Source organism: Dicentrarchus labrax, unplaced genomic scaffold, assembly GCF_905237075.1.
Source record: "Dicentrarchus labrax unplaced genomic scaffold, dlabrax2021, whole genome shotgun sequence".
In the NCBI taxonomy this organism is placed as follows: domain Eukaryota; kingdom Metazoa; phylum Chordata; class Actinopteri; family Moronidae; genus Dicentrarchus; species Dicentrarchus labrax.
Genome location: NW_026136702.1, coordinates 5,965,584 through 5,987,848, shown reverse-complemented (window position 1 = coordinate 5,987,848; position 22,265 = coordinate 5,965,584). Strand labels below are relative to the sequence as shown.

At 41.9% G+C, this 22,265-nt stretch overlaps 1 protein-coding gene across 3 annotated transcripts; it reads left to right on the top strand.

Annotated features, from left to right (window-relative positions):
* The first annotated feature begins 794 nt into the window (after positions 1–794).
* vit (vitrin) lies at positions 795–21,843 on the top strand. Of its 3 annotated transcripts, XM_051429524.1 has the most exons (23): positions 795–1,304; positions 6,336–6,426; positions 6,654–6,719; positions 7,316–7,472; positions 7,568–7,701; positions 7,785–7,862; positions 9,156–9,353; positions 10,002–10,046; positions 10,447–10,485; positions 10,583–10,633; positions 11,181–11,243; positions 11,821–11,883; positions 14,030–14,104; positions 14,864–14,929; positions 15,362–15,424; positions 16,676–16,738; positions 16,981–17,028; positions 17,535–17,600; positions 17,915–18,062; positions 18,152–18,255; positions 19,095–19,321; positions 19,437–19,950; positions 20,209–21,843. In XM_051429524.1, exons 2-23 carry the CDS (start codon positions 6,393–6,395, stop codon positions 20,385–20,387), a joined length of 2,481 nt encoding a protein of 826 aa, XP_051285484.1. In that variant the 5' UTR covers positions 795–1,304; positions 6,336–6,392; the 3' UTR covers positions 20,388–21,843. The 3 variants fall into 3 exon arrangements, with proteins under 3 accessions (XP_051285484.1, XP_051285492.1, XP_051285499.1); XM_051429532.1 differs by lacking the exon at positions 15,362–15,424; XM_051429539.1 differs by lacking the exons at positions 10,002–10,046; positions 10,447–10,485; positions 10,583–10,633 and having other exon boundaries at positions 797–1,304.
* Positions 21,844–22,265: the final 422 nt, after the last annotated feature.

Sequence of the window (22,265 nt, the reverse complement as noted above, 5' to 3'; positions counted from 1 at the left end):
GAGATGCACAATAACATCTGGAAACACTAAACTGTCCTCAACTCAACTGAAGCGTGTGATGGCACAAACATTCTGCCATTTCCCCCTGATGCCCCCGAGGGCACTCAGGCCATCAGATCTCCCATATATGCCACATTTCCTGAGATATGCAAGACCATCTGTATATATAAATGTGTCATTTAACACCTCCATTCATTCAAGGAAGCATGGTGGCTCTATTTTTACAGAAAACTCTTCAACTGGTCCATGGGTGTGGTGAATTAGGACAGCTTTTTTCTGTTGACAAGCTTTCAAACTAATGGCACTGTTGAAAGAGAAATGAGCAACTCTGGAATACCACCTGATATTTTTTTTCCTAGCAACATCAATGGGCAATTATCTACCTCAGCCATGAAAGTTTAATCTTTAAAAAAAAAAGTGCCCAAGGTGGTTTCTGCATTTCTGCAAAGACCATAATCACACGCACAATGAGCTCTTTTACAGCAGCCCTTAAGACCTCTAAATCAAAATGGCAATCAGCTTCAGCGTAACCATCCGTATAGTGCATAATGGCAGCAGCTTGTGTGCCAATCTGCATAAACCAACAGGCTCTCCCTGTTAGTTGAGGCTGACATATGTCTGTGTGTGTGTTAGAGGGGGGGCTGTGGGGGAGCACATGTACTGTAGACCACAACAGCAGACGCACAGACCACAAAGTGACTGTGGATGTGACTTGAAGTGTCCCAAACAGGTGTTGTTTGGTTTATTTGTTGGAGGAGGAGTGATGGCTGTGGTGAGAGTTTACACAGAGTGGTTGTTTTATTTCTCAGTCAGACAATGGGATGAGTGAGTTCATTGCTCTGTTTTCCTCACTCACATAACAGAAAAGATGCAGCTTGAAGTGCCAGTGTAAAGCAAAATCCTCTCCTTGGGCATGTAAAAGCTATGAATATATGTGTTGGCTTCTTCTGTCCTAGAAAAACAAAAGAAACAAAAGGATACTTAACTCTGCTATGTTGCTGGGTGCCAGGTCTCTGCATCCTCTCCTGATGGCCCCGGGTTACTGATCTTCTTCTGCCTGGGTGAAGAGCTGGGCGCCTGAAGTGGGACGGGCAAAGAGGGGAAACTCTGGCCCCGTCCCGTTCTCCACTTTTAATGAGCGCTCCGATCATGCAGGAGTAAAAGTCCAGGTGGAACAGTTCAGCGCTTGCACACACGCCCGCTGGTCTGAATTTGCTTTTTCAATGAAAGAGTAAGGATTCGGGAAAAAACTGCACAGGGAATTACTTTTTTCTAACGCCTGGAGGATTATTTTACCTTCTCAGGTAAGTTCACCTTCATTGCTCTACGGAGATGCGGATTTTGAACATATAACTACAATTCAGCTCCACATATGAACTGGCGAAGTTTGCTGCTGCGTGGCGTCAATGAGTTATCCACTTTTTAAATGATGCGTAATTGCGCGTAATAGCTGTCCATTGAGTCTAAGTGAATTGGAGCACTTTTGGTCATCAGGTCTGTGGGGAATCTTAACACTACACGAAGTTTTGGCGTTTTTACAAACTTTTTTATTAACTTTTTTCTTTTGCAATTTATATCGTGGATGTCTGTATATTTCAGTTGATTTGACAGGCTGCCCAGATTATCGTACCACTGCTTAAATTCAATGTTTGTTTTACTTTCTGTTTGTTATTTTAAAATATATTTTGTCTAGTAAACACTCCTTTCCTCTCTCCCGAAGCGAGTTTTCTAGCTGAATGAATTCAGCCATGATCATTCATACTATAGCCTGTGGAAACTGAGCTATTATTTTTGTTATTTTTTTCCTATCAGGCTTGCCTAAGCCTTTATTTTGAAATGACTCATTTTGACAGTATGATAATAAGCAAATCTGAGTGGTGAATTCTTCAGCTTTAGGTTTTATTTCTTGTACACTGTGTTTGACATTTATTTGTGTATTCTTTCTGACATTTCTGTATGGTTTGAAGGAGTCTGATTAAGCACAGGTGGTCTCTACACAATATGTCCAGCAGCAGACTGCAGGCTCTGGCTTGCACTGAAGCTGGTGCCAAGAATTAAAGTAATTCAGCCAGCTCTGTGCTTGATAAACAAACACTGTCCTAGCAGCAGCAGCCCAAAAGGCTACAGAAATGACCTTGTAGAGACATGTTGGCTTCCCTGTGTGTCTGATCTCTCCAATGGTTCTTTAGTTTGCTTGTTGCTACAACACTTGGTACATCTAACATGCTTACAGTATATTTCTGACACCTGTGAATGCTGGGATTTAACCCTCCTTCCCTGGCACTGGGTGTGTGTAAATACTGTCTAACGTTAGGCATGTCATCACTCAGGAACTCTCTGAAACCGAGTTCAAGACTGGCCATGATACTCAACCAAGCCTCAGTCCCATGTAGTGCGTACCCTCCCTGCATTTACACCAGTCACCTCAGACAAGGAATGTGGTTGCTGCAGAAATGGAGGAAGAATTGAAATACAGTCCTGCTGTTTTAGCATCAAGCTGTATGACCCAAAAGTTCATCATTACAGAATCCTTTTAGGGTGTAAAAATGTGAAATAATTACATTTTCAGTGTCTTATCAGTGCTTATCAACAACTTCCGTCAAACACCTCTAAGACTGTGGTGCACCAGTTACAGGTGTGTGTGGTCTGCTCATGTTTTGAGAACCCATTGTGTGCTGGCCTTTGAAATAGACACAGCCAGCTACTGTACATCCTGTTTGCATTATAGCCATTGTATACCTGTGACACTCCTGCCAGGTGTGATGCTCACACTACATTATCAGATTGCTGGTGTTTGCCTGCAGGAGCTGAAAATGTTAATTTTGCTGCGGCCTTGCGCGAAACAGCTTGGCCCTGTGTAATCTCGGTTAAGGTTTTGTGCATGTAATCCACATTGTAGTGAGAATGTTATCCCGAATTGAATTGCGCTTTAATTCCTCAAACTATGTGACCTGTCTGAGCTGCTGGGTTTTAAAGTGACTGAGGCCGTTGCACAAAACCTTTTATCTTTTGCAGCGGCTGTGAAAATCACTTTGCTTACTTTTTTTTGTACTCTTTTCTCAAAGTTAATTGTCAGTTTGGTTGATTTGTGTCCCCACCCAGCAGAAATGAGACACACGGTTTGGGGAAAAATAAAGAATGATGGCTGAAGCTGAGCTATAGGAACAACCTGTGCCTTATCTAAAGTTTAACCCAGGTGTATGTAAGATATACAATACCTACACAGCAGGTAACCGTCCTTGTTTGTGATTTATGGTGGTGGTAAGTGGTGAGTCTGAAAGCCCTCACATACCGCGTCTCAAAAGCTATCTGAGCATGTGAAAAGTTATCCTAGATCTCGGCCTCTGTTTGTTTATTTTTTATCATTTAGTTGAATGTGAAATGAGAGAAAGAGAAAGAGAGGGACAGAGAGAGAGAGTTTGTGTTTCTTCAGGATCTATTATCTACTGTACAGGAAACTCCCAAAGTGTTTGTCAAAGGATATCATTTGCCCTGTGTTTCATTGCTTGAAGAAGGAGGCATTTAGAGGCTCTCACTGAGAACACCAACTAGGACGTCTTAAATTATTGTCATTTTATTTTTACACATTTCATTTTCTCCTACAGTGATGTCACCTTTTAAAGAACTCAGGAACAGTCGTCGAATGAACGGTGGTGTTTGTATGATATGATAGTAGCTCTACTGTACATTGGGGAACATGGTGTTCACGGTATATATTTCCTTGAGGTGTATGACAGATGATTTTTGTAGCCTGCCTTATCCAGTGAAGCGCGCTGACTCACCTCTCATATGCTGCAGGTCCGTCTCCTGTACTGTAGATGTACATATCTGTCCCAGCTTGTTCCCAGCCTCAGCTTTCTTCCCCCGCAAGGACAAATTGTAGTCCTGACTGCGCAGCAGTCATCTACCTGCCTGTCAAAGCACAACACTGTGGAAAAATCATGTCAGTGCTCATGAATGTCAGATAAAAATGTAGAGCTGCATTAGGGAAAGTCCTGTCACTGCCAACTGCAACTATATTCCTTGTTACCATAACATGATATGTTATTATTGCGGTGTGTATTCCCTCTAAAAATACCATCATTAGGTGGGAAATCATGGACTCCAGTGCAGTAGAAGGACTTCATGCCCACTTTATAGAAGAAGCTGCAATAGAGAGCTGAGCATGGAAATGACTTATTGCAGTAACTTTTACATTTTTGAACTCCAACACCTCAAAAATCCTAAAAAGTTAAATCATTACACTGTACACGTATTTTTAACAGCCTGATGCTTTTAAGGACAGGATGCTATTCTTAATGACGCAGCTGGTGATTAATTCTTGAGTTTTAAACAGCAAACAGCCAACCTGGCTCAGTCCAAAAGTAAAAAAAATCTGCCTACCAGCACCTGTTGAAGCTGGTAGGAAAAAGTTTGTTTAATCTCAACAAAGTACAAATGTGAAAAGAAAACATGTAATGGTATTATTACAGGGTTTATTTGGCAAACTCTGTCTTGGCTAGGTGCAGTGAATTCCTGGGGTCTTGTCATCACTGTGAGGTTGCCAGGCAACCTGTGGAGGCTGCCTTAAGTCACTGCACCCGGCCAACAGGTAGTCCTCCATATAACTTGCCTTAAAACCACAACGTTTTACACTTTGGTTTTTGTATGAGTCAAACAAACAAAAGTAGACAGAGTCAGGCTAGCTGTTTTCATGTTGTCAGTCTTTGTGCTAAGCTACGTTAAACAGTTGTTAGCTGTAACTTACAGAGACTCTCATTAAGAAATCAAATAGGTGTATTTTACAAAATGAGTACTATTCCTTTAAAGGTTCAGTGTGTAACATTTAGGAGGATCTATTGGCAGGAATGTAATATAATATTAATAGGTATGTTTTCATTAGTGTAAAATCACCTGAATATAAGAACTGATGTGTTTTGTTACCTTAGAATGAGCTGTTTATATGTACAGAGGTAAAGGGTCCTCTTTTACAGAGTCTGACATGTTTCTACTTTCCTGCCCGCTTTGTGCTCTATTGAGTGATAAAATCATTCTATTTGATGATTAAATTATGGGTGTATAACCCTTCACTCCAGCTGTTCATTGGGGATAAAAGCACATTAAAACCAGTGATTTCTTATTTTTTAAACGTTTATTTCTTCTGGTTTTACTGAGAGCAGTGTTTTTCACATTAACACACATTCACACCTAACCAGTTAAAGTCCTTGCTCAAGTGCAGCTCAGCAATTGTACTGAGGTAGGGACTCTGCCCACACACATTTATCCTCCTGAGATCCAACCAGCGATCCTTTGCGTCTGAACTGCATCATATCTGACCCTGCCTCAGAGGTCGCTGTACAATCACATGATCAGATTGAACCTGCTGGTGTGTGGCGGCAGTGACAGATGTGCCGCCACCCTTGTGGGAGGTACAGCATTCCTCTGTTAACAGGGAGGCCTCAGTCATCACCTCCGCAGCAAGGAGCTCCATCCCACCGGCTCGCTGCAGTGCCAGGTCTAGGGTAGGGTTAGCTCAGGCTTCGCTGTAGTAGTTATCAGCAGCGCTATCATTACTTCAACAGACCTGCAGTGTCTGGAATGATGTCTTGGCGACCCACTTCTGTTCTTGTTAACACAGGCTTCGTCTTTGATTTAAGTCTTTGATTAATGGGTATAACTTTTATATCTGAATGACAGACACAGAAAGACATTTTCTGTGTGTACTGTAAACAGACTGTATTTCAAACTGGGATCCAGCTTGATGTGGTTATTGGTGTCAAACAAAGAAGCCATCTGATTGAATGCAGTTCCCCATTCCTTATGCATTAAATTACGTCTGTGTGTGCTCTCTAATTGAGTCTGACTCCATACATAGAGGGAGGACTGGCACATACAGTTTGGTCTCAGAGTCCAGATGTTCGCTGTGGACTTTCTGATACTTTCAGCGTTTTGTAACCCAACTAAGTGGAACAAGAAACACTGACCTTCGCTGAAATACAATCCTTAATTGATCTGACTGATTTAGAAGCAGGCACGACAACATGAGTTACAATAAATGTTTTTCAAGTTGTTTAATCAACCACACTGGCTTTACGAATGCTGGATGAGTCATTCGGCTCTGTGTGAAGTTAAAGTCCACAGTCTGTCTGCTATTTATCCAAAAATCTCTGGAAAGTGTATCTCAGTGGCACAAGTTTACTCTGCCTTGTTTCCAGCTGACGCTTCACCACATCGTCACACTCAGAAATGTTGACCAAAGTGTCCAAAGTTACTTTCAGCGGGTAAGCAGGAAGCAGGAAATTGGTTTCAGAGGACAACAGTGAAATTCTGCTGCTTTTCCTCTCTCTCCCTCTAAGGTTGGGAGGTTATACAAGGACATCTGGCTGACCTGCTGAACCAGCACACCACCCATCATGATCAGAGTATCACTCTCTGCCATCTGCCTCGGTGAGCAACCTGTCTGTCTCTCCGCAGGAGTACGCTGGTTTTAAATATATCATCCTTGACGACAGTGTTTCATATGTCCAAATCTCCTTCAGAATCACATTTTTGTACATTCACACCATCAAACAGCCGCATCCTCTGTCACAGAGGTCTTGTGTGTACAGTAAACACGCTGATGATTATGTTACTTTGTCTGCTATTATGTGAAACTCCCTCTGCCTCACCCGCAGCGCTCCTCCTGTCCTGTGCTTGCTGGGCCAAGCCTAACGGATCAAAGAACAAGAAACCAAAGCAAGGTACACATCATCAACAAGCAAGCCTGTAATCTCCGACAGTCCCACTGTTATAGTCTCCACTGGCTCTCTCCACTGCAGTCGCTTTTAATTCACTGATTCAAAAAAGTGTTGAATCAAACCTTTATCTTATGATGTAAAAAATGCACTGAATTAATCCTAGTCAGCATTGATTTAAATGTGATTTTTGTTTACATACAACCATTGCTTCAACAGCATTTCCCTGCTTCTACATGTTGTACTAATACAATAACAATTATTGTCATTATCTTTTTCTTGATCACTCAATTAAGCATTTGGTCCATAAAAAGCCAGTGAATGTGAAAAAGGCCAGACATGATATCCTGCAGCCCAAAGTATCCGACCAACACTCCAAAACTTAAACATATTCAGTTAATTATTACATGATACTAAGAAAGCAACAAATACTAAAATTTGAGAAGCTTGACATTTTGCTTAAAATCAATGATCAATTGTATTGTTTCCGCTCTAATTGCAATGCTGTCAGTTGTCATGTATAAACTAACCTCAACATCTACAAACACCTGTCTAAAATCCTGCCTTGAACCATCTTGCTCTTCTTCTTCTTCCCTCTACAGTTGTTCCTGACATAGAGTGCGATGTCAGAGCAGGAAAGATCAATCTCCCAGAGTTCATAGTCAAATGTCCTGCCCACTGTAAGGAGACAAAGCAGCAAGTCTACGGGACGGGCGTGTTCGCCTCCATCTCCAGCATCTGCAACGCAGCTATTCACAGGTTAACAGTGATTAATGTGAAATAAAGCTCACAGGAGACGTCTGTATGTCAGGTTATTAACAGTTATATCTGATTTAAAAAATGTGTGTCCACAGTGGCATCATCACCAACACAGGAGGAAAGGTGATAGTGAGGAAGATGGCCGGCCAGAACATCTACAAAGGCAGCAATTCAAACGGAGTGCGCTCTCTGTCTCTACCGAAGTGGAGGGAGTCGTTCGTTGTCTCAGGTATTAATGATGAAGAGAATAGTGTTTTATACAGTTCTTTAGGATTTACACTACAACCAATAGCTGGCTCTGTTGTGTTTCAGTGGGGAAGCCCAAGAAAGGAGTGATCTACCCCTCTACGCTGGACTACGTTCCTTCAAGACCAACCTACGTGAAAACAAGTGAGAGTTATTTTTACACACATTTTTTTATTACATTTAGTTGACTGACAGACGCTCAGTGTTTCACAATGATATGAGTAAGCAAAGATTTGGTGACAGACAGAAATTTGATGTGTATTAAATCGACTTGACAAACTCAAATGATTTGCAGCTTCACTTGGAATTTAACACCAGTGACTCGTGACTTCACTTGGACTTGAGCCTTTTGGCTTGAAAATACCTCCCCCCTAAACCAAAGATTAAAAATATGTTATTTTAAAAAGTGTTCCACCAATCAATTCATACTTATTCCTCCATAAAGAAGGTAAGTTTAGGACTATATTAAAGAACCTATTGACTGTTATCTTTTTATTTCATTTGGACGTACAACATGCAACAACGTACAATATTACTTTAAGGGAAAAATAGAGAAACTTGCAGATGATATTTCAATATGACATGAGTTAAATACAATAAAAAGGAAGAAACATACAAAAATAATTCTGTTGTGGTACTGTAAATGCTATGGAAGTGCAATGTCAAAACTACGCACATGTTTTAACAAACTTGTTTTAAGAAATAAATTGATGATTTCATATGCTCTTTCCAGCAGTACCCTGTCTACCATTGTCTTCCCCTGAATAGAGAATATTAATTTGACTCAGAGGGTTTAATCTAAGCCAGACCGTACAGAAATAGTAATCAAACAGACATAGTAGTATACGCTTGTTAAGAAATGTATTGGATCGGTAGACTGTATCGGTTGATATTCAAAGTTCAGATATCAGAATCATATCGGGAAGGAAAAATGACAAGGGAACATCAAACTGAGGGAAATTTAGTTAAAAAGTTAAAGGTTGTTAGACTATAATAGAATAAAAGTATTATAGTATTAGTACTATAATATAATGTTTAGGCTATATATAACCGTTACTTCAACAGCATTTCATTCACTATATATTAGCATAAAGGTCAGGCTTTCGCAGTGAAATATAGTCATTGAAATGCTGCTGAAACAAAGGTTAAATGTAACCCATTATCTAAAAGCTTTTACTTTCCAAACAATTTAAGTTTTAGTTTTAACCCAAATCTTTCAGCCTACAAATCACCAGATCGGTGTGTATTTTGGACAAAAAGTGTCCTGCGTTTGACTCTGGCATGTTGAACTTCGCTCAGGTTGAATGAGGGGTCTGAGTGCCGCAGTCTGCCTAAGAATGTCAAGAATGCATTACTACACAGCAGTTACTGTAGACGTTCTTCCTCCCCGACCATCCGTCTTGTACACGACCGCCTTCATCTGTCGTCTCCCTTCAGGTCAAAAGGAGGCCAAATCCCCTGCGGTCACCACAGTGATGCCTCCGACAACAGCACCTGAACCCACCACTACTACAACACCTGAACCCACCACCACCACCACAATGGCTCCCACCACCACCACCACCACCCCTACACCTCCACCACCACCCACTACCACCAAGGCTCGAGCTGCTGTCCATAAAGTCAGGGATGCAGGTGATTTAAACAAACACTTAAATCATTTTTGCATACATACATGTACAAAAAGTTTATTCTTTCTTCTACGTCAATGGATCCATGTATGTTATGTGGAGGATTGTGTATTTACTTGGATGCAGGATGCTGTTAATGATCCAATAATACCGATCCACACAGAAGATCCACTGCAGCCAGTGTGCCGCCTAGCTGTTAGTCTCACTAACAACATTAGCAGCTTGTAACTAGAAATGCTGTTTGCCAGAACAAGCTTTCATTTGTGTGAAACTGAGTGATGAAGACGAACGATTGCAGCTGGTAATTACAAGTCACAACTGCAATTCTGACAAATTACAGCTGGTCTGTGATGAAGTTACAGTGCTGTTCAGTGGCTTGACTGACTCAACTGTACACTTGATCACCAGACCGTTCATCACTCTTATTAAATGAAAACATTATCAGACGGTAATCGCCGTGAGTCATCTGCCCTGTTTTGGAGAGAAATGCAGCTACAGTGAGCAGACAATGCTGCAGTATCTTAAGGTATGTGTGTACATGAGATGGGCCGTGTGCCAGACGACCTTCCCACCGTTTCTCTCTCTTTCATTTACTGTAACTTTATCTCTCCCCTCTCTATATTGGCACCCCATTTGTCTTTCTTCTATCTAGGCAGCAGTCACCCATACCTTGCCTCTGTGGCAGCTGCAAGTTCAAGTAAGCAAACCGAGGTCAACACTGTTGTTTTTTTGGTGGCATGGGGGGTACGGTGGTGTCGCTTTACACTGGGACGTGCAGGAACATGAGTTTATGTCAAGCATGGGGTCTTTGCTTCACATCAGTCCTCTGGGAATAGTGTGCACCAGGATTCATTATGTATTCTGTATTAAAGTTGGTGCTGTTTACAAAGCAAGTTTGTCCTCATCAACGGCACAACTTGAAAATTAATTTGTGAAATCAGTAGAGTTCACTTGTTTTAAGGCAAACACACTTAAAACAGTAAGGCCATAACCTGGGTTATTGGTTTATACTAAATCCAAAAACTACGTTGAATGAATTTGAATTTACATTACACTTGTTTTGTGCCCACACTCTGTTATTCTCAACACTGGTATAGGACAGTCACAGAATGGTCAAGGGAAGAGTCTCGGCCAAGGTACGTCAATACTCTCACTGATTCTGCAGCTCTTGGAAAGTCCTTTACACCACATATAACAATTCAAGTTTAACTAAACCATGGCATCTCTTCAAAGTATTCAGAGGAAGTGCCTATCCGAATAGATTCCCACAACGTGCCAGTGCAGGTAAACCGAGCTATAATCCTCCAGATGTGTCTGTGTTCATTTCATTCTTTTGTTTTATAGAGATTGTCTCAACATTTTATTTTTTCTCTTTCTTTCTTTCTTTCTTTCTTTCTTTCTTTCTTTCTTTCTTTCTTTCTTTCTTTCTTTTGTGCTGATACATCAAGTCTGCATGGTATCTCTGCTCCGCACAGCTGCTTTCAAAGACTTTTTTACTAGTCTTCTGAGACACAGCCAGACCAGATTGTTCTGCTCAACTTCTGTTCTGTTATCTTTCAAGGAAAATACCACTGTAGTAGCAAGCATTTCTAACCTTTTTTTCTTTAATATAACGTAATGTTTCCTCAAGAATGACTCTGTAACAAGAGTCTACAGCCATGCTAGAGGGCTGTGAGGCTGCATTTGGGCATAGCGGTGCTTTGAGCTAATTGCAATGTTTACACACTATACCATAGAATATTAACCAGTACCCATTTATCTGCCAGTGCAGATAAAAAAGATAAATATTATTTCATGTTGTCTCACATTTGTCTCCCAATCTTGGTCCCAGGTCTGCGCAGACCAGAGGCAGGGTCGGTTATCAGGAGACCGCCATCCTCTCCAGTTGGCCCAGGTCAGCCTCATCACACACACACACACACACACACACACACACACACACACACACACACACACACACACACACACACACAAAATCAGAGTAACAAACAGGTAGACATGGTGGGATTGACAGGGAATGCTGTTCAAGGACATCAGGGGGGACAGAAGTCTTAACAAGAATCCAGGAGACGTAGACCGCTGTAAGTCTGACCCTCATATCCACACCCATAAGCCCCTGTGATCTTCACCCAGGGGTCAACACTAATCCACTCCATCAAGCATCTCAGCTAACATTCCTTTCACGATAACCGCTGTTCTCTGTCATCAGGCACGTCCTCTTATTCGTGTTTTCATTCTCTGAGATGAAAAGAGGCAAATGTAGCCAAGTTAAGGCCTGTAAATACGCCCAGCATATATCCTTTTGTTTTTGATATCATGCTGCGGAGAAAATGCCTTCAACTGCACTCAAAGAAAAAACAGCTGGGCTGCATTTGTGGATGAAGCCCCAGACCTGAAGCTCTCTTCTGCCCCCCTTTCTCCCTTCTTTTCCTTTCTTATTCTATCTGCCTGTTTCTCATTGCTACAAACAGCTTTTAACAGGGTTCAACCGGCCCCACCCGAGCGGACTCCAACCATGAGCCAGTCCAACCCTGGTAAGTATCTCCAGACCCTGAGTGGGAGTCCTCAAACTTCACTAGCAGACACACTCGGTGATGTAGAGAAGTAGACAGGTCTGATCAAACAGGGGGAAACGAGAGCAGTAAAACCCTGGTTGAAATGTTTTATAAAGCTGCACTAATGTTTACCCTCTGAGGGATGCTGTGGTTCAATGCCCGGCCAGGCCTCTATAAACGGTGGGCAGAATTACGACTTTCACTGAACCCTGCATTAAAAAATGAGAAGCGAGTATGTCTATATGCCTCAAAGATGAACGATGATATGATATCAGTGTCCTGAATTCATCTTGTGCCATATCTCCACTATTCTGAGATATCAGCGAACCCTCAACCTCTCTCTTTTAGATAAGACCACGATGAGAAACGCGCTCTGTCAGTACCATAATAACATCTTATGACAGATCCCATCTGGTCTGGCCTTTTCCCCTCCCCTTGTAAATGCTTGCAGAGAGGGAGAAAGAGATGAGAGCAGCAGCAGCAGCAGCAGCAAGTGGCCCGTTGCTGCTCCCAGAGAGACCCAGTCCACAGCGCTGCAGGATCTGGGTCCACTCTGCAGCCTGTCAAGAATAGAAAGCTTGACCAGCCATTCAAACCATGCTAGGTTTGGCTCACTGAGTAATGCGCTTCTGTTTTTGCTCCTGTGGAATGCTAAACCATGAATCCCTAAACTTAGACATCCATTTAAATGATGGTTGATTGTATGATATGATTTCTAAAATGCAGTGCGAGCTGTTTCAAGCTAGTACATAATTTATCTGTTTTTTGCTGAGACTCAAGTGTGTAAAGTATCGGATCAGCGCAGAGAGCGGCTGTTCAGAGGGATAATAACGTGATAGTTATTGATCCCCTTAGGGAAATTCTTTATGCTTGAGGTTAGATGTCAGAGGTCAGGATCAACTACACAGCCCGACCCCTGGAGCCGGTAGTGGTGGTGGATGCTTGCTGACGCTGGCGTTTTGAACTCTGATTTATGAGTTGAAAGGTTTTCTCCGCTGTCACTTTGCCACCCGGATGCCCCAAACAGATGTTCGAATTTATTGCTCAGCTTTCTGGAAATGTTACGATCCAGTTTAGCCTGACATATGCCCACTTGACAACCACAAAGGTTCATGGAAAACCTCTGTAAAATATGTCAAAATTCAGTTCGTTGGGCCGCTGTGTTGGTGTTAAAATGTAATAAAATCTGTTTTGTGACTTTCGGAGGAATTGCATATTATCAGCGCTTCTGAAAGTTTTACAGATTGAGCTACAGCCAAAGGTCACTATTCTCGGTGCTGCTCTGACCTTCTGGCCGTAGTGATCACTGAAGTGGCTATGATCAGGAGAGTTAAACTCAATTCTTTTAAAGCACCTGTTTCATCAGAAAAAACAACACCACTGTCTGCAGTATAGCACTGGGCCTTTGACCAGCAGCAGATTAAGCTAATCTCTGCCTCCTACTATCTACACTGTCCCTGGTTTGACACCAACTTTAGAATAATACTCCCACGCTTCGCTGGGCCGCTGGCTGGGCTCTCCCAGCCCGTCCCGGTCAACAAAGGCCTTGCTCCCTGGCTGCCACTGGATGGGAACCTCAGAGCCCAGGCTGTGTGTTTGTGTAAGCTACCCATCCACCGCAGGGAGGGGTTAACTGAAGTGTGTTGTCATGGCTCAGTCAGTTTGGACAGATGCAATGCACTGTTATGGTTTTGCTCAGCTGTTTGGGCTTCTAGTGTTCAATCACATTTCGATTAACCTTGTGCCATGCAAGAATCCGGCCGATTTAACTGCCAGATGTTTGTTTTTGCCACGTCTTAAGTTACAACGTTGAGTCCGCGTGAATTGTGATGCCAAGAGCGGCAGGTAGAAAACAGAAAAATGAGAAACACATTTTCTCAGAGAGTTGGGCTTCCTCTGTCTGTCTACCCTGCAGGTAGACAGAGCGAGGAAGAGCTTCACTAAAACAACCTTTAGTCGCTCAGTCACTGTCTGTCTGAGTGACTACGGTATGTTTGGTGTCTGACTCAAGGCTGAACATCTTGTGCATACCCCACTAATAACGTGGCAGGTTTAGTGGAGGTCACAAGTATGCTCCTTCTTGGTGCTTGTGCTGAACACGGCTTTCTAATCTTTCCCTGCACAGCTTTTCCCAGAAGGGATTGGGCCCCCCCTTCCTTTCCTCGTCCTGATTGGTTCCCAGGAGCTCGACGACCAGCAGGTACCAACAACAGAACAGATCAGCCTTCTTTAGCAATTCATAAACATATTCTAAGTTAAATATAAATGATTTCTTTAAGATTCAAACTGAGGTGCAATATGTGATAAAATGTTTTCTGTTAAGGTACTTAATGTCCATTTTTCATTGAATATTTAATTTATTCCTCCATTGCCGAATATATAGCCTTAGAAATATAGTGCATTTTTAGAATTCTCACTTACTGTATAGAAGAAACCGTTTTCAAAGGGCTTGTTTCATCTCACAACCTATGAAACAGGTGATCAACAGGTGATCAATAAAAGTGAAGTGGAAAAAACCTACTTTGAAAGTTTTGCAATGAAGGTTTTTTCAGGTTGCAAATAAAAGACATTCAAGACTCTGTGAGACTGTACCTATACACAGCGGTGTATGGATGGATGTATTAAGAGAGATTACCTGTAATCATAGACTAATGATGATACAATAGTGAACGTAGCCCGGAAGCCATTGGCTTAATCTGAAAAATGAAGCCAATGGCTGAAAACCTGCATTCTTTCTAATATATGTATCTATATTTATACACTCTATGCTTGTAATACATCCATGGCTCACAATGCCAATGCTAACATGCAGGTATAATGTTAACGTTTACCATCTTTACCATATTACCATGCTAACATTAGTTAATTAGCACTGAATACAAAGTGCAGTAGAGGCTGATGGGAATGCCATTAGTTTAAGTAGTTGCTGATGCCTCCGCCTTCTCTGCTGTATATTCAGATGTTAGTTATGCAGCTCCAGACTCTGGATACACGTGGACTGAAACGGACGCACCTGAGATTTCAGGTAAGTTAACCTCCCTCGAAGGCAACACAACATGACAGTTTGGTGTGCACTGCCCCCAGGTTACCACACCTTGTATCTATCTACCGGTATGTTGCATGTGCAAACGCAGCATGCTCGTGTGAGTGATACAGTTAGGTATCTGCTGACCATGTATGTGTTGAAATGTGTCTCTCAAGACGTTGTGTTTACATGCCATCTGCCTGCCATATGAGAGATTCCTGTGAAGTGTGGAAAAGAAGAGCATAGGGCAGGTTTATTGTTTGTGCATGTGAGAGACACTGTGAGGTGATTATTCTGCACAAAGCCGTTGTTTTCACTGGTCTGCGATTGGTTGGGAAGGATATGTGGCCAATCACAACCATGGAAATGTGTGCTTTTCCCTCTGAAGTTCATTTTGGGAATACTAATTGGTTTCACAACATCCTCCTCTAGCTCGGGATCACAGGCCTGATATCTCAGAATATGAGCGCTGGTTTTATAACTTTGGACCATACAGTAAGTGTTTTACTATTCTATTCATTGGGAACTAACAAGTCTTGGGGTTTAGGTTTTATATTGCCATGTGTATGGATTGGGATTCTGTAGACGTTTTCTCTCAGGGACACAACACTTGACACAACTTCCTAGACATGACCACACTCACATGTTCCCATTTTACTTCAGTACTACTTCTATTACTAATAATGATAATACAATGAAATGTATCAAACAGTTGGGCCATGACACTAAAAGGAACAGTTTGACAATGTGGGAAATATGTGCTTTCTTGCCCAGAAACATCATGTAGGTCTTTTAAACATGAAGCTACAACCAGTAGCCATTTATATTTGCGCAAAGACTGCGTCCAAATGTTACAAATTCAGCCTACTTATTGTTTCTTTATTTCAGTTTTTGTACAATTTTAACAAAAGAGATCAGCTATTAGATCTTTGTGAGCATTACACGATTGGCTGCGTAGTGAAAGCACATTAGCAGAGCAGCGTCTACATAGGATGCGTTCAGGCACTGCATTGACTGTAGGTCATTTTTAGGTCAATTTGGCAGCACTTAGAGTCCAACACACAATCAGTGTAGAAGAAAATACAGTAAAAAATGTAAAAATAATAAAATAACGCCAGTGAAACACAAGCCTTTGCGCAGCGTAGCTGTATTGATAAGTCTAATGACTGACAAACGTGCTGAAACACTTTAGATGTGCTGGTAGGTGGATTTTGTTAACTTCCGACAGAGCCAACCTAACTGTTTCCCCTTGATTCTAGTCTTTATGCTAAGCTACGCTAATCATCCCTGTGATCCCTTAACACACAGATCCAAGATTGGTATCAATCTTCTCCATGAAACTCTCGGCAAGAAAGCGAAGAAGCATATTTCCTAAAATGTGGAACTATTCCTTTTAGTGCTTTGAAAGGAAAACACATATGATTTGTTTTTAGTCACTGCCTTCGCACAAAAAAAATTACAAACCAGACACAAAATGGCAGTCAGGAGCCCTGACTTTCAGATTACAGGCCATGAGTCCATCTGTTTGATGACACCGAGCCACCAAATCTAAGTTGAAGGGACTTGGTTTTGGAAAAGCGAGTGGCTGAGCCATTTCCAGCGTGCACCACAGGAGTACCACCACACACCCAACCCACTGAAACACGGAGCTGGTGGGAGCGGGCTGTAATGTCATGGTGTGTTCACATCAATTTCAAATGTGTCGTGTGTGTCACAGTCTGTCATCACTGATGTCTTTACTTTTAGTGCCTCGCTCTACTGATTCAGATGGCATCCGTAAAGTGCCATTGGACGCAACCCATACTAGAGGTGAGAAGTGGTTACCATGGCTACAAACACCTGTTTGTATCCAGTGAGGCATCGGCTCAGACTATTGCTATTCAGCAGGTGCTGCTTTAGCTTTCTAATAATGAGTAGAGCTGATTCCGTAAGCAAAGGAACCTAGAAACCTCTTTATGTCTGGCTATAATAATGGGAGATGTTAATTAGTTATTTGCTGCTTTGTGGTAGAAATGTGCTAATGCTGAGCTTGTATGATATCATCTATGCAGTGGAGCCTGTGGATGCCTGGAAGCCCGAAGCAAACCTTTATGAATCAGGTGAGATAGCTTCTGCTACTCCTTTTTCTGCCCCCCTCCAAACAAGTCGCTTTGCCAGTAAGTCCTCAGTTCTGACTGTAAGTACAAACCAAACCGAGGCTATCCGAGGAAAAGCATCTGGGTTTCTGCTCAGCCTGTAATTGTAGGGATTTGGAGTCAAATGGTATGGTTGCTTGAGGATAAAATCAGTTCCTGTTTGGCATAGTTTTTGCCACAACATATACTGGCTAAGGTTTGGGATTTCTGGAAAGTGGACAGCTGCAAATGCGCCGTGTTCAGTGGAAATTTTACCAAACTTTGAGGTTGCTTCTGTAAAGTTTGACCCGTTCTCTTGTTTCTAGTAAGAAAATAGAACATTATTAACATATTATGAATATAGGATGGGATTTTCTATAACACAAAAAGTCCAGTGAAATTTATGAAAAGTCTTCTCTATAGTATAAAACCTAAAGAGTAGTTTTCAGCAGACTTTTGCTTTAAAGACTTGTGTGTTTCTTGATTTTCAGGCTTCAACGTGAGAGAGCAAGAACCTTCACCCAGAGCACCTGAGCCTGTGTCACAGGGAGACCCAAGTAAGCCCTTCATACTTTTTTATTTAATTATTACATCTTGCAAATGATCTGTTCTTAGTGCAAGAATCCACCAACCCAAAGTATCTTTCTATCTTTATTGGCTCTGATTGGTTGTTTTCGTTCAGGCCCGGTCCATTCTTGTAAATGCCATTAGGACCACTAAGATCACCATGTACTGCTTTTAGAATGTAGTGAAAGTTTCAGCAAATATGACAAAAGTTATTTTTATAAAAGTTACCAACTGCAGCTTTAATTGCTAAAAAATGTTTTTTATTGAATATGCTGTAACCTTGTGGCGTGTCCTGTTTTTGCAGATTGTAAGGTGGACATGGTCTTCCTGATGGATGGGAGCTGGAGCATTGGGAAGAGGCGCTTCAAGATCCAGAAGGACTTCCTGTCTGAAGTGGCTCAGACCATTAACGTGGGTGTGGCTGGACCCATGATGGGCATCATCCAATACGGGTAACCTCACTGTTCCTGTTGTTTTACTCTGCACCATTTTTAGACGAAAAAAACAAACATATTGTGGTTGCTTGTTGTTTTGTCTGAAGGGACGACCCTGTGACAGAGATCAGTCTGAAATCTTACTCCAACTCCAAAGAGGTGAAGTCAGCCGTAGATAAGATTGTGCAGAAGGGAGGCCTCTCCAATGTGGGTGAGTGACCCGCTGTCAGCTGCCAGATACAGTAAATGCCTACAAACACAAGTGTGAAAGTGAAAGGGCTGCAATTATCGCATGGTTTACTACCCAGGCACATTTTCACGAGCAAGGATGGAATTAAATCTAAATTTGCTACGAGACACTGTTAGCTAAATTACAGTCCTCCTTCTGTAAGCCGTGTTTTTCCTCTGCTCTGACCGAAAAGCATTGGGTTTTACCAGCCCGTGGGGGTCCGCTTTCAGAGGGCAAGTGCTGTTTTTCTGCTTTGGTTGGTGCGTCAGCATGCATCCACTGCCACATGTGTCTTTATGACTTGCTAAATTTTGCATTCACATACAAATACCGATGTTTGTGTTTGCCCAGAAGTGCCCTCTAATCATACAACAGTGTGAGTGGTAAAGGCTTCTATAGTCCCCAACAGAGCCTCTCCTGTTCTGCCTTCAAGACCACCAACAAGAATATGACTATTTATATGATGATATACAGTTAAAGCAATGCATTTCATACAGAGATAAGTGTTCAAAATACTGTGCAAAGTTTTTATTTGGCATACAGTAGTTTCTTTAGAAGGTCAGTTAAGACATACAACTCAGTCCACTGAATGCACGAACAGTAATGAGCACTTTTAAATTTGTTTCATGTGTCTTTTGTTTCACTTTTTCTGGACTTTAGTCTACAGTCAATGTGTATTTTTATTCACTTGTTGTGTAACAATTCCTCCATCCATGTGTGTTTTCCCAAAAGCATTCCTGCATTTCAACCACAGACTTGTATATAAAGTGGCTGTAGCATCATTATAACTGTCTCCCTGCTGCCCCCTGGTGCACTGACAGGAAAGGCCCTCACCTACATCAACAAATTGTACTTCAGCGATGCCAATGGAAACCGAGGAGGAGCTCCCAACGTTGCTGTGGTGCTGGTGGACGGCTGGCCCACAGACAAGGTGGAGGAGGCGTCTCGGCTCGCTCGGGAGTCCGGAATCAACATATTCTTCGTCACCATCGAGGGCCCCGATGATAACGAGAAACAAAACCTGGTTGAGGCCAACTTTGTTGACAAGGTGGAGTATAGACTTTTTTTCCACAGTGCCAATTTTGACAGGAAATAGTAGGGTAAGGTTTATTGTGTCACTGAAACATACCAATTTGAAACAAAATATGTCCTTCATCCCACAGGCTGTGTGTCGGACCAACGGCTTCTACTCCCTGCCTGTGACCAGCTGGTTTGCCCTGAGGAAGGCCGTCCAACCCCTGGTGAAGAGAGTGTGTGACACAGATCGCCTGATGTGCAGCAAAACCTGCCTCAATGCCAACGACATCGCCTTCGTCATCGACGGCTCCAGCAGCGTGGGAACTGGCAACTTCCGCACGGTGCTGCAGTTTGTGGCCAACGTCACGCGGGAATTTGAAATCTCTGATACGGACACACGGGTCGGAGCTGTGCAGTACACCTACGAGCAGAGGCTGGAGTTTGCCTTCGGCCAGTACAACCACAAGGCCGAGCTGCTGAATGCCATCAAACGCATCAACTACTGGAGCGGCGGGACCAGCACCGGGGCTGCCATCACCTACGCTGCAGAGCAGCTATTCAGCAAATCTAAACCCAACAAACGCAAGATCATGATTGTGATTACAGATGGGCGCTCCTATGATGACGTCAGGGCACCTGCACTGGCTGTCCAGCGCCAAGGTTAGAGGTCAACTACAACAGAATCTAAAAAATAAGGAGATTTTATGTAGATAAGATCAGGTCAAGCACTGATTATGCATGAAAAAAAATCCTAAAAACTAGATTTTTAAAGTTAGGAAAAAGGTTTTGACCCAGAATCAACAATATAATTATACATAAACCTGTGTCCTCTGGTGTGTGTCAGTCCACAGCGAGGTGTCATGTGGTGTGTTTGATGTGACAAACACGTGTAATCTGTTGTCTCTTCCTTTGATCTAGGTGTGATCGCCTACTCCATCGGCATCGCCTGGGCAGCCCAGGATGAGCTGGAGTACATCGCCACAGACCCCGACAAAGAGCACTCTTTCTTCGTTGACGAGTTCGACAACCTCTACAAATTTGTACCCAAGATTATTAACAACATCTGCCAGGAGTTCAACTCCCAGCCCAGAAACTGAGAACGGACGGGTGGAGGGGAGGTGTATAGGGAGGGACATCTTAATCCTGGGCTGTCTTAACAGAACACTGATTGTAAATTTACTCACTCTGTTGCCCAGATGGTGGCGCTGGATTGGCTGCAGCGCCCCATATTTGAACAGGGAGGGGTTTTGAGTTAAGGTGAGGATTGTGGGTTTGGACAAAACAAATCTTAAAGTGAATCCCAAATATACAAATGGTGCTAACGGTAAAGGGTTTGCATACACAGCGACATCTCATGTGTATTGTGGAGCCAGTTGTTTTCTGTTGGTGCCATAAAGAGAACAGAGTATCCCTCCTCCCATCATTTAATAATGGCATTAATAAGTCACCTTTTATGAAGGGTTTTTATTAATGTTAATAAATCATTTATTAATGCTTTATAGATAAGTTATAGGCTAATAATAAGAGCAACATTTGGGTTGCCAGATTGTGAAATATCCCCCTAGATTGTGTAAATCCTCCTCTGGTATGAAACATTATTTGTCTTTTTAGGTTTTTTTTACGTTATCATGCAAACCTCTCAAATTCACCATTAGACCTCCGGCCATCTGGAGAAGAGCTGCAGAACATCTGGACCCACATTCACTTTTTAACAACCTTTTAGTGTTTATTAACTGCAGTTTTGATGGAATTAATTTGTAACTACAAGCTTCATCAACTACAAGCTTCATCATCAATGAAGTGACAAACTAGAGGGGCCAAAGGGAATTTTCACAACTTGGCAACCCAGCAGTTGTTCTTCAATAAAGCATTAGTAAAGTATTTATTAACATCAGTAAAGCCCCTTAAGTGCAACTCAAAGCTCGTTTATAAAGGCTGCCTTATTAGGAAGTGGTACTAAAATGATTAACAAACATAAAGCTACCTTACTGGGATATGGTGCTTGCAGAGAAATGTAGATTTAAAGCATGCCTAGCACTTCCTCTTATGGCTTAACATACTTCATAAACTTAATATGGTGCTTTTTATACAATTCTCTGTAAAGAGGATATACTTTCTTAGAATTGGTGCATTTTGATCTTCTTAATAGGAGAGATTTGATAGTAGGGACATTGTTAAAGTTCCTCTCAAAGACTACGGTGCTGATATTGAGGGGTAGTTGAAATGAGGCTTATGTGCAACCAACATGTGGACGTGAAAAGGTAAATCAACAAAGGAGTGGAGGAAAAGAGGAGCTTGTATATCTTGGTATAGAGTGACAGCAGATTCATCTCGTTCACTCTTGTTTTCTAATAGTGTGGTTGCTTCTAACACTGCAGGCGTTTCTGTTTTGTTGAAAGAGTATTTATGATTTTCTCCCCGTTATGTCCTGTTTGTACATATGCATATTAAAAGCCTTTCGCTATTAATGTTCAGATAATTGATCAATATTTTTTTTTTTTTTTGCAATTTTTAATAAAATAAAGAAAATGAACGAATGAATGAGAACTTAAATCGGCTGATTTCTCCTTAATATTTGTGGATCCAATTGCTGCAATTTGTTTTAGAATCATGCTCAATCGAATCTGAACACACACACAGATATTATACATACATATTTTTAGACTCAATGTGACGAAGATATCATTATCTCCGATGTCCTTCGGGAATAACTGTCCATAAATAGTAATCACAGGAAAAAAAGACGCCTCTAATAACTCCAGAACTTGCCTGAAAATCATCATGTTTTGAAGTTTTCTTTACTACCACAGTAATCCAGTGATAGCTGTCTGTACACCCAAGGGTACTTCACAAACAGGAACTCCTAATAGCCAATTCGGCACATCTTTAATGGTGGGGATTTGCCAAAATGTAAACAAGTAAAGGCTGAAAAAAAAAATGGGCTTAAGTTGTAGCCAACTGAATCCATGGTTTCT

Excerpts from the sequence above, each read along its gene's own strand:
- vit (XM_051429524.1), top strand. The coding sequence starts at position 6,393 with ATGATCAGAGTATCACTCTCTGCCATCTGCCTCG. Across the intron at positions 10,486-10,582 it reads AGGGAAGAGTCTCGGCCAAG|TATTCAGAGGAAGTGCCTAT; the intron begins GTACGTCAATAC and ends ATCTCTTCAAAG. Across the intron at positions 11,244-11,820 it reads ATCCTCTCCAGTTGGCCCAG|CTTTTAACAGGGTTCAACCG; the intron begins GTCAGCCTCATC and ends TGCTACAAACAG.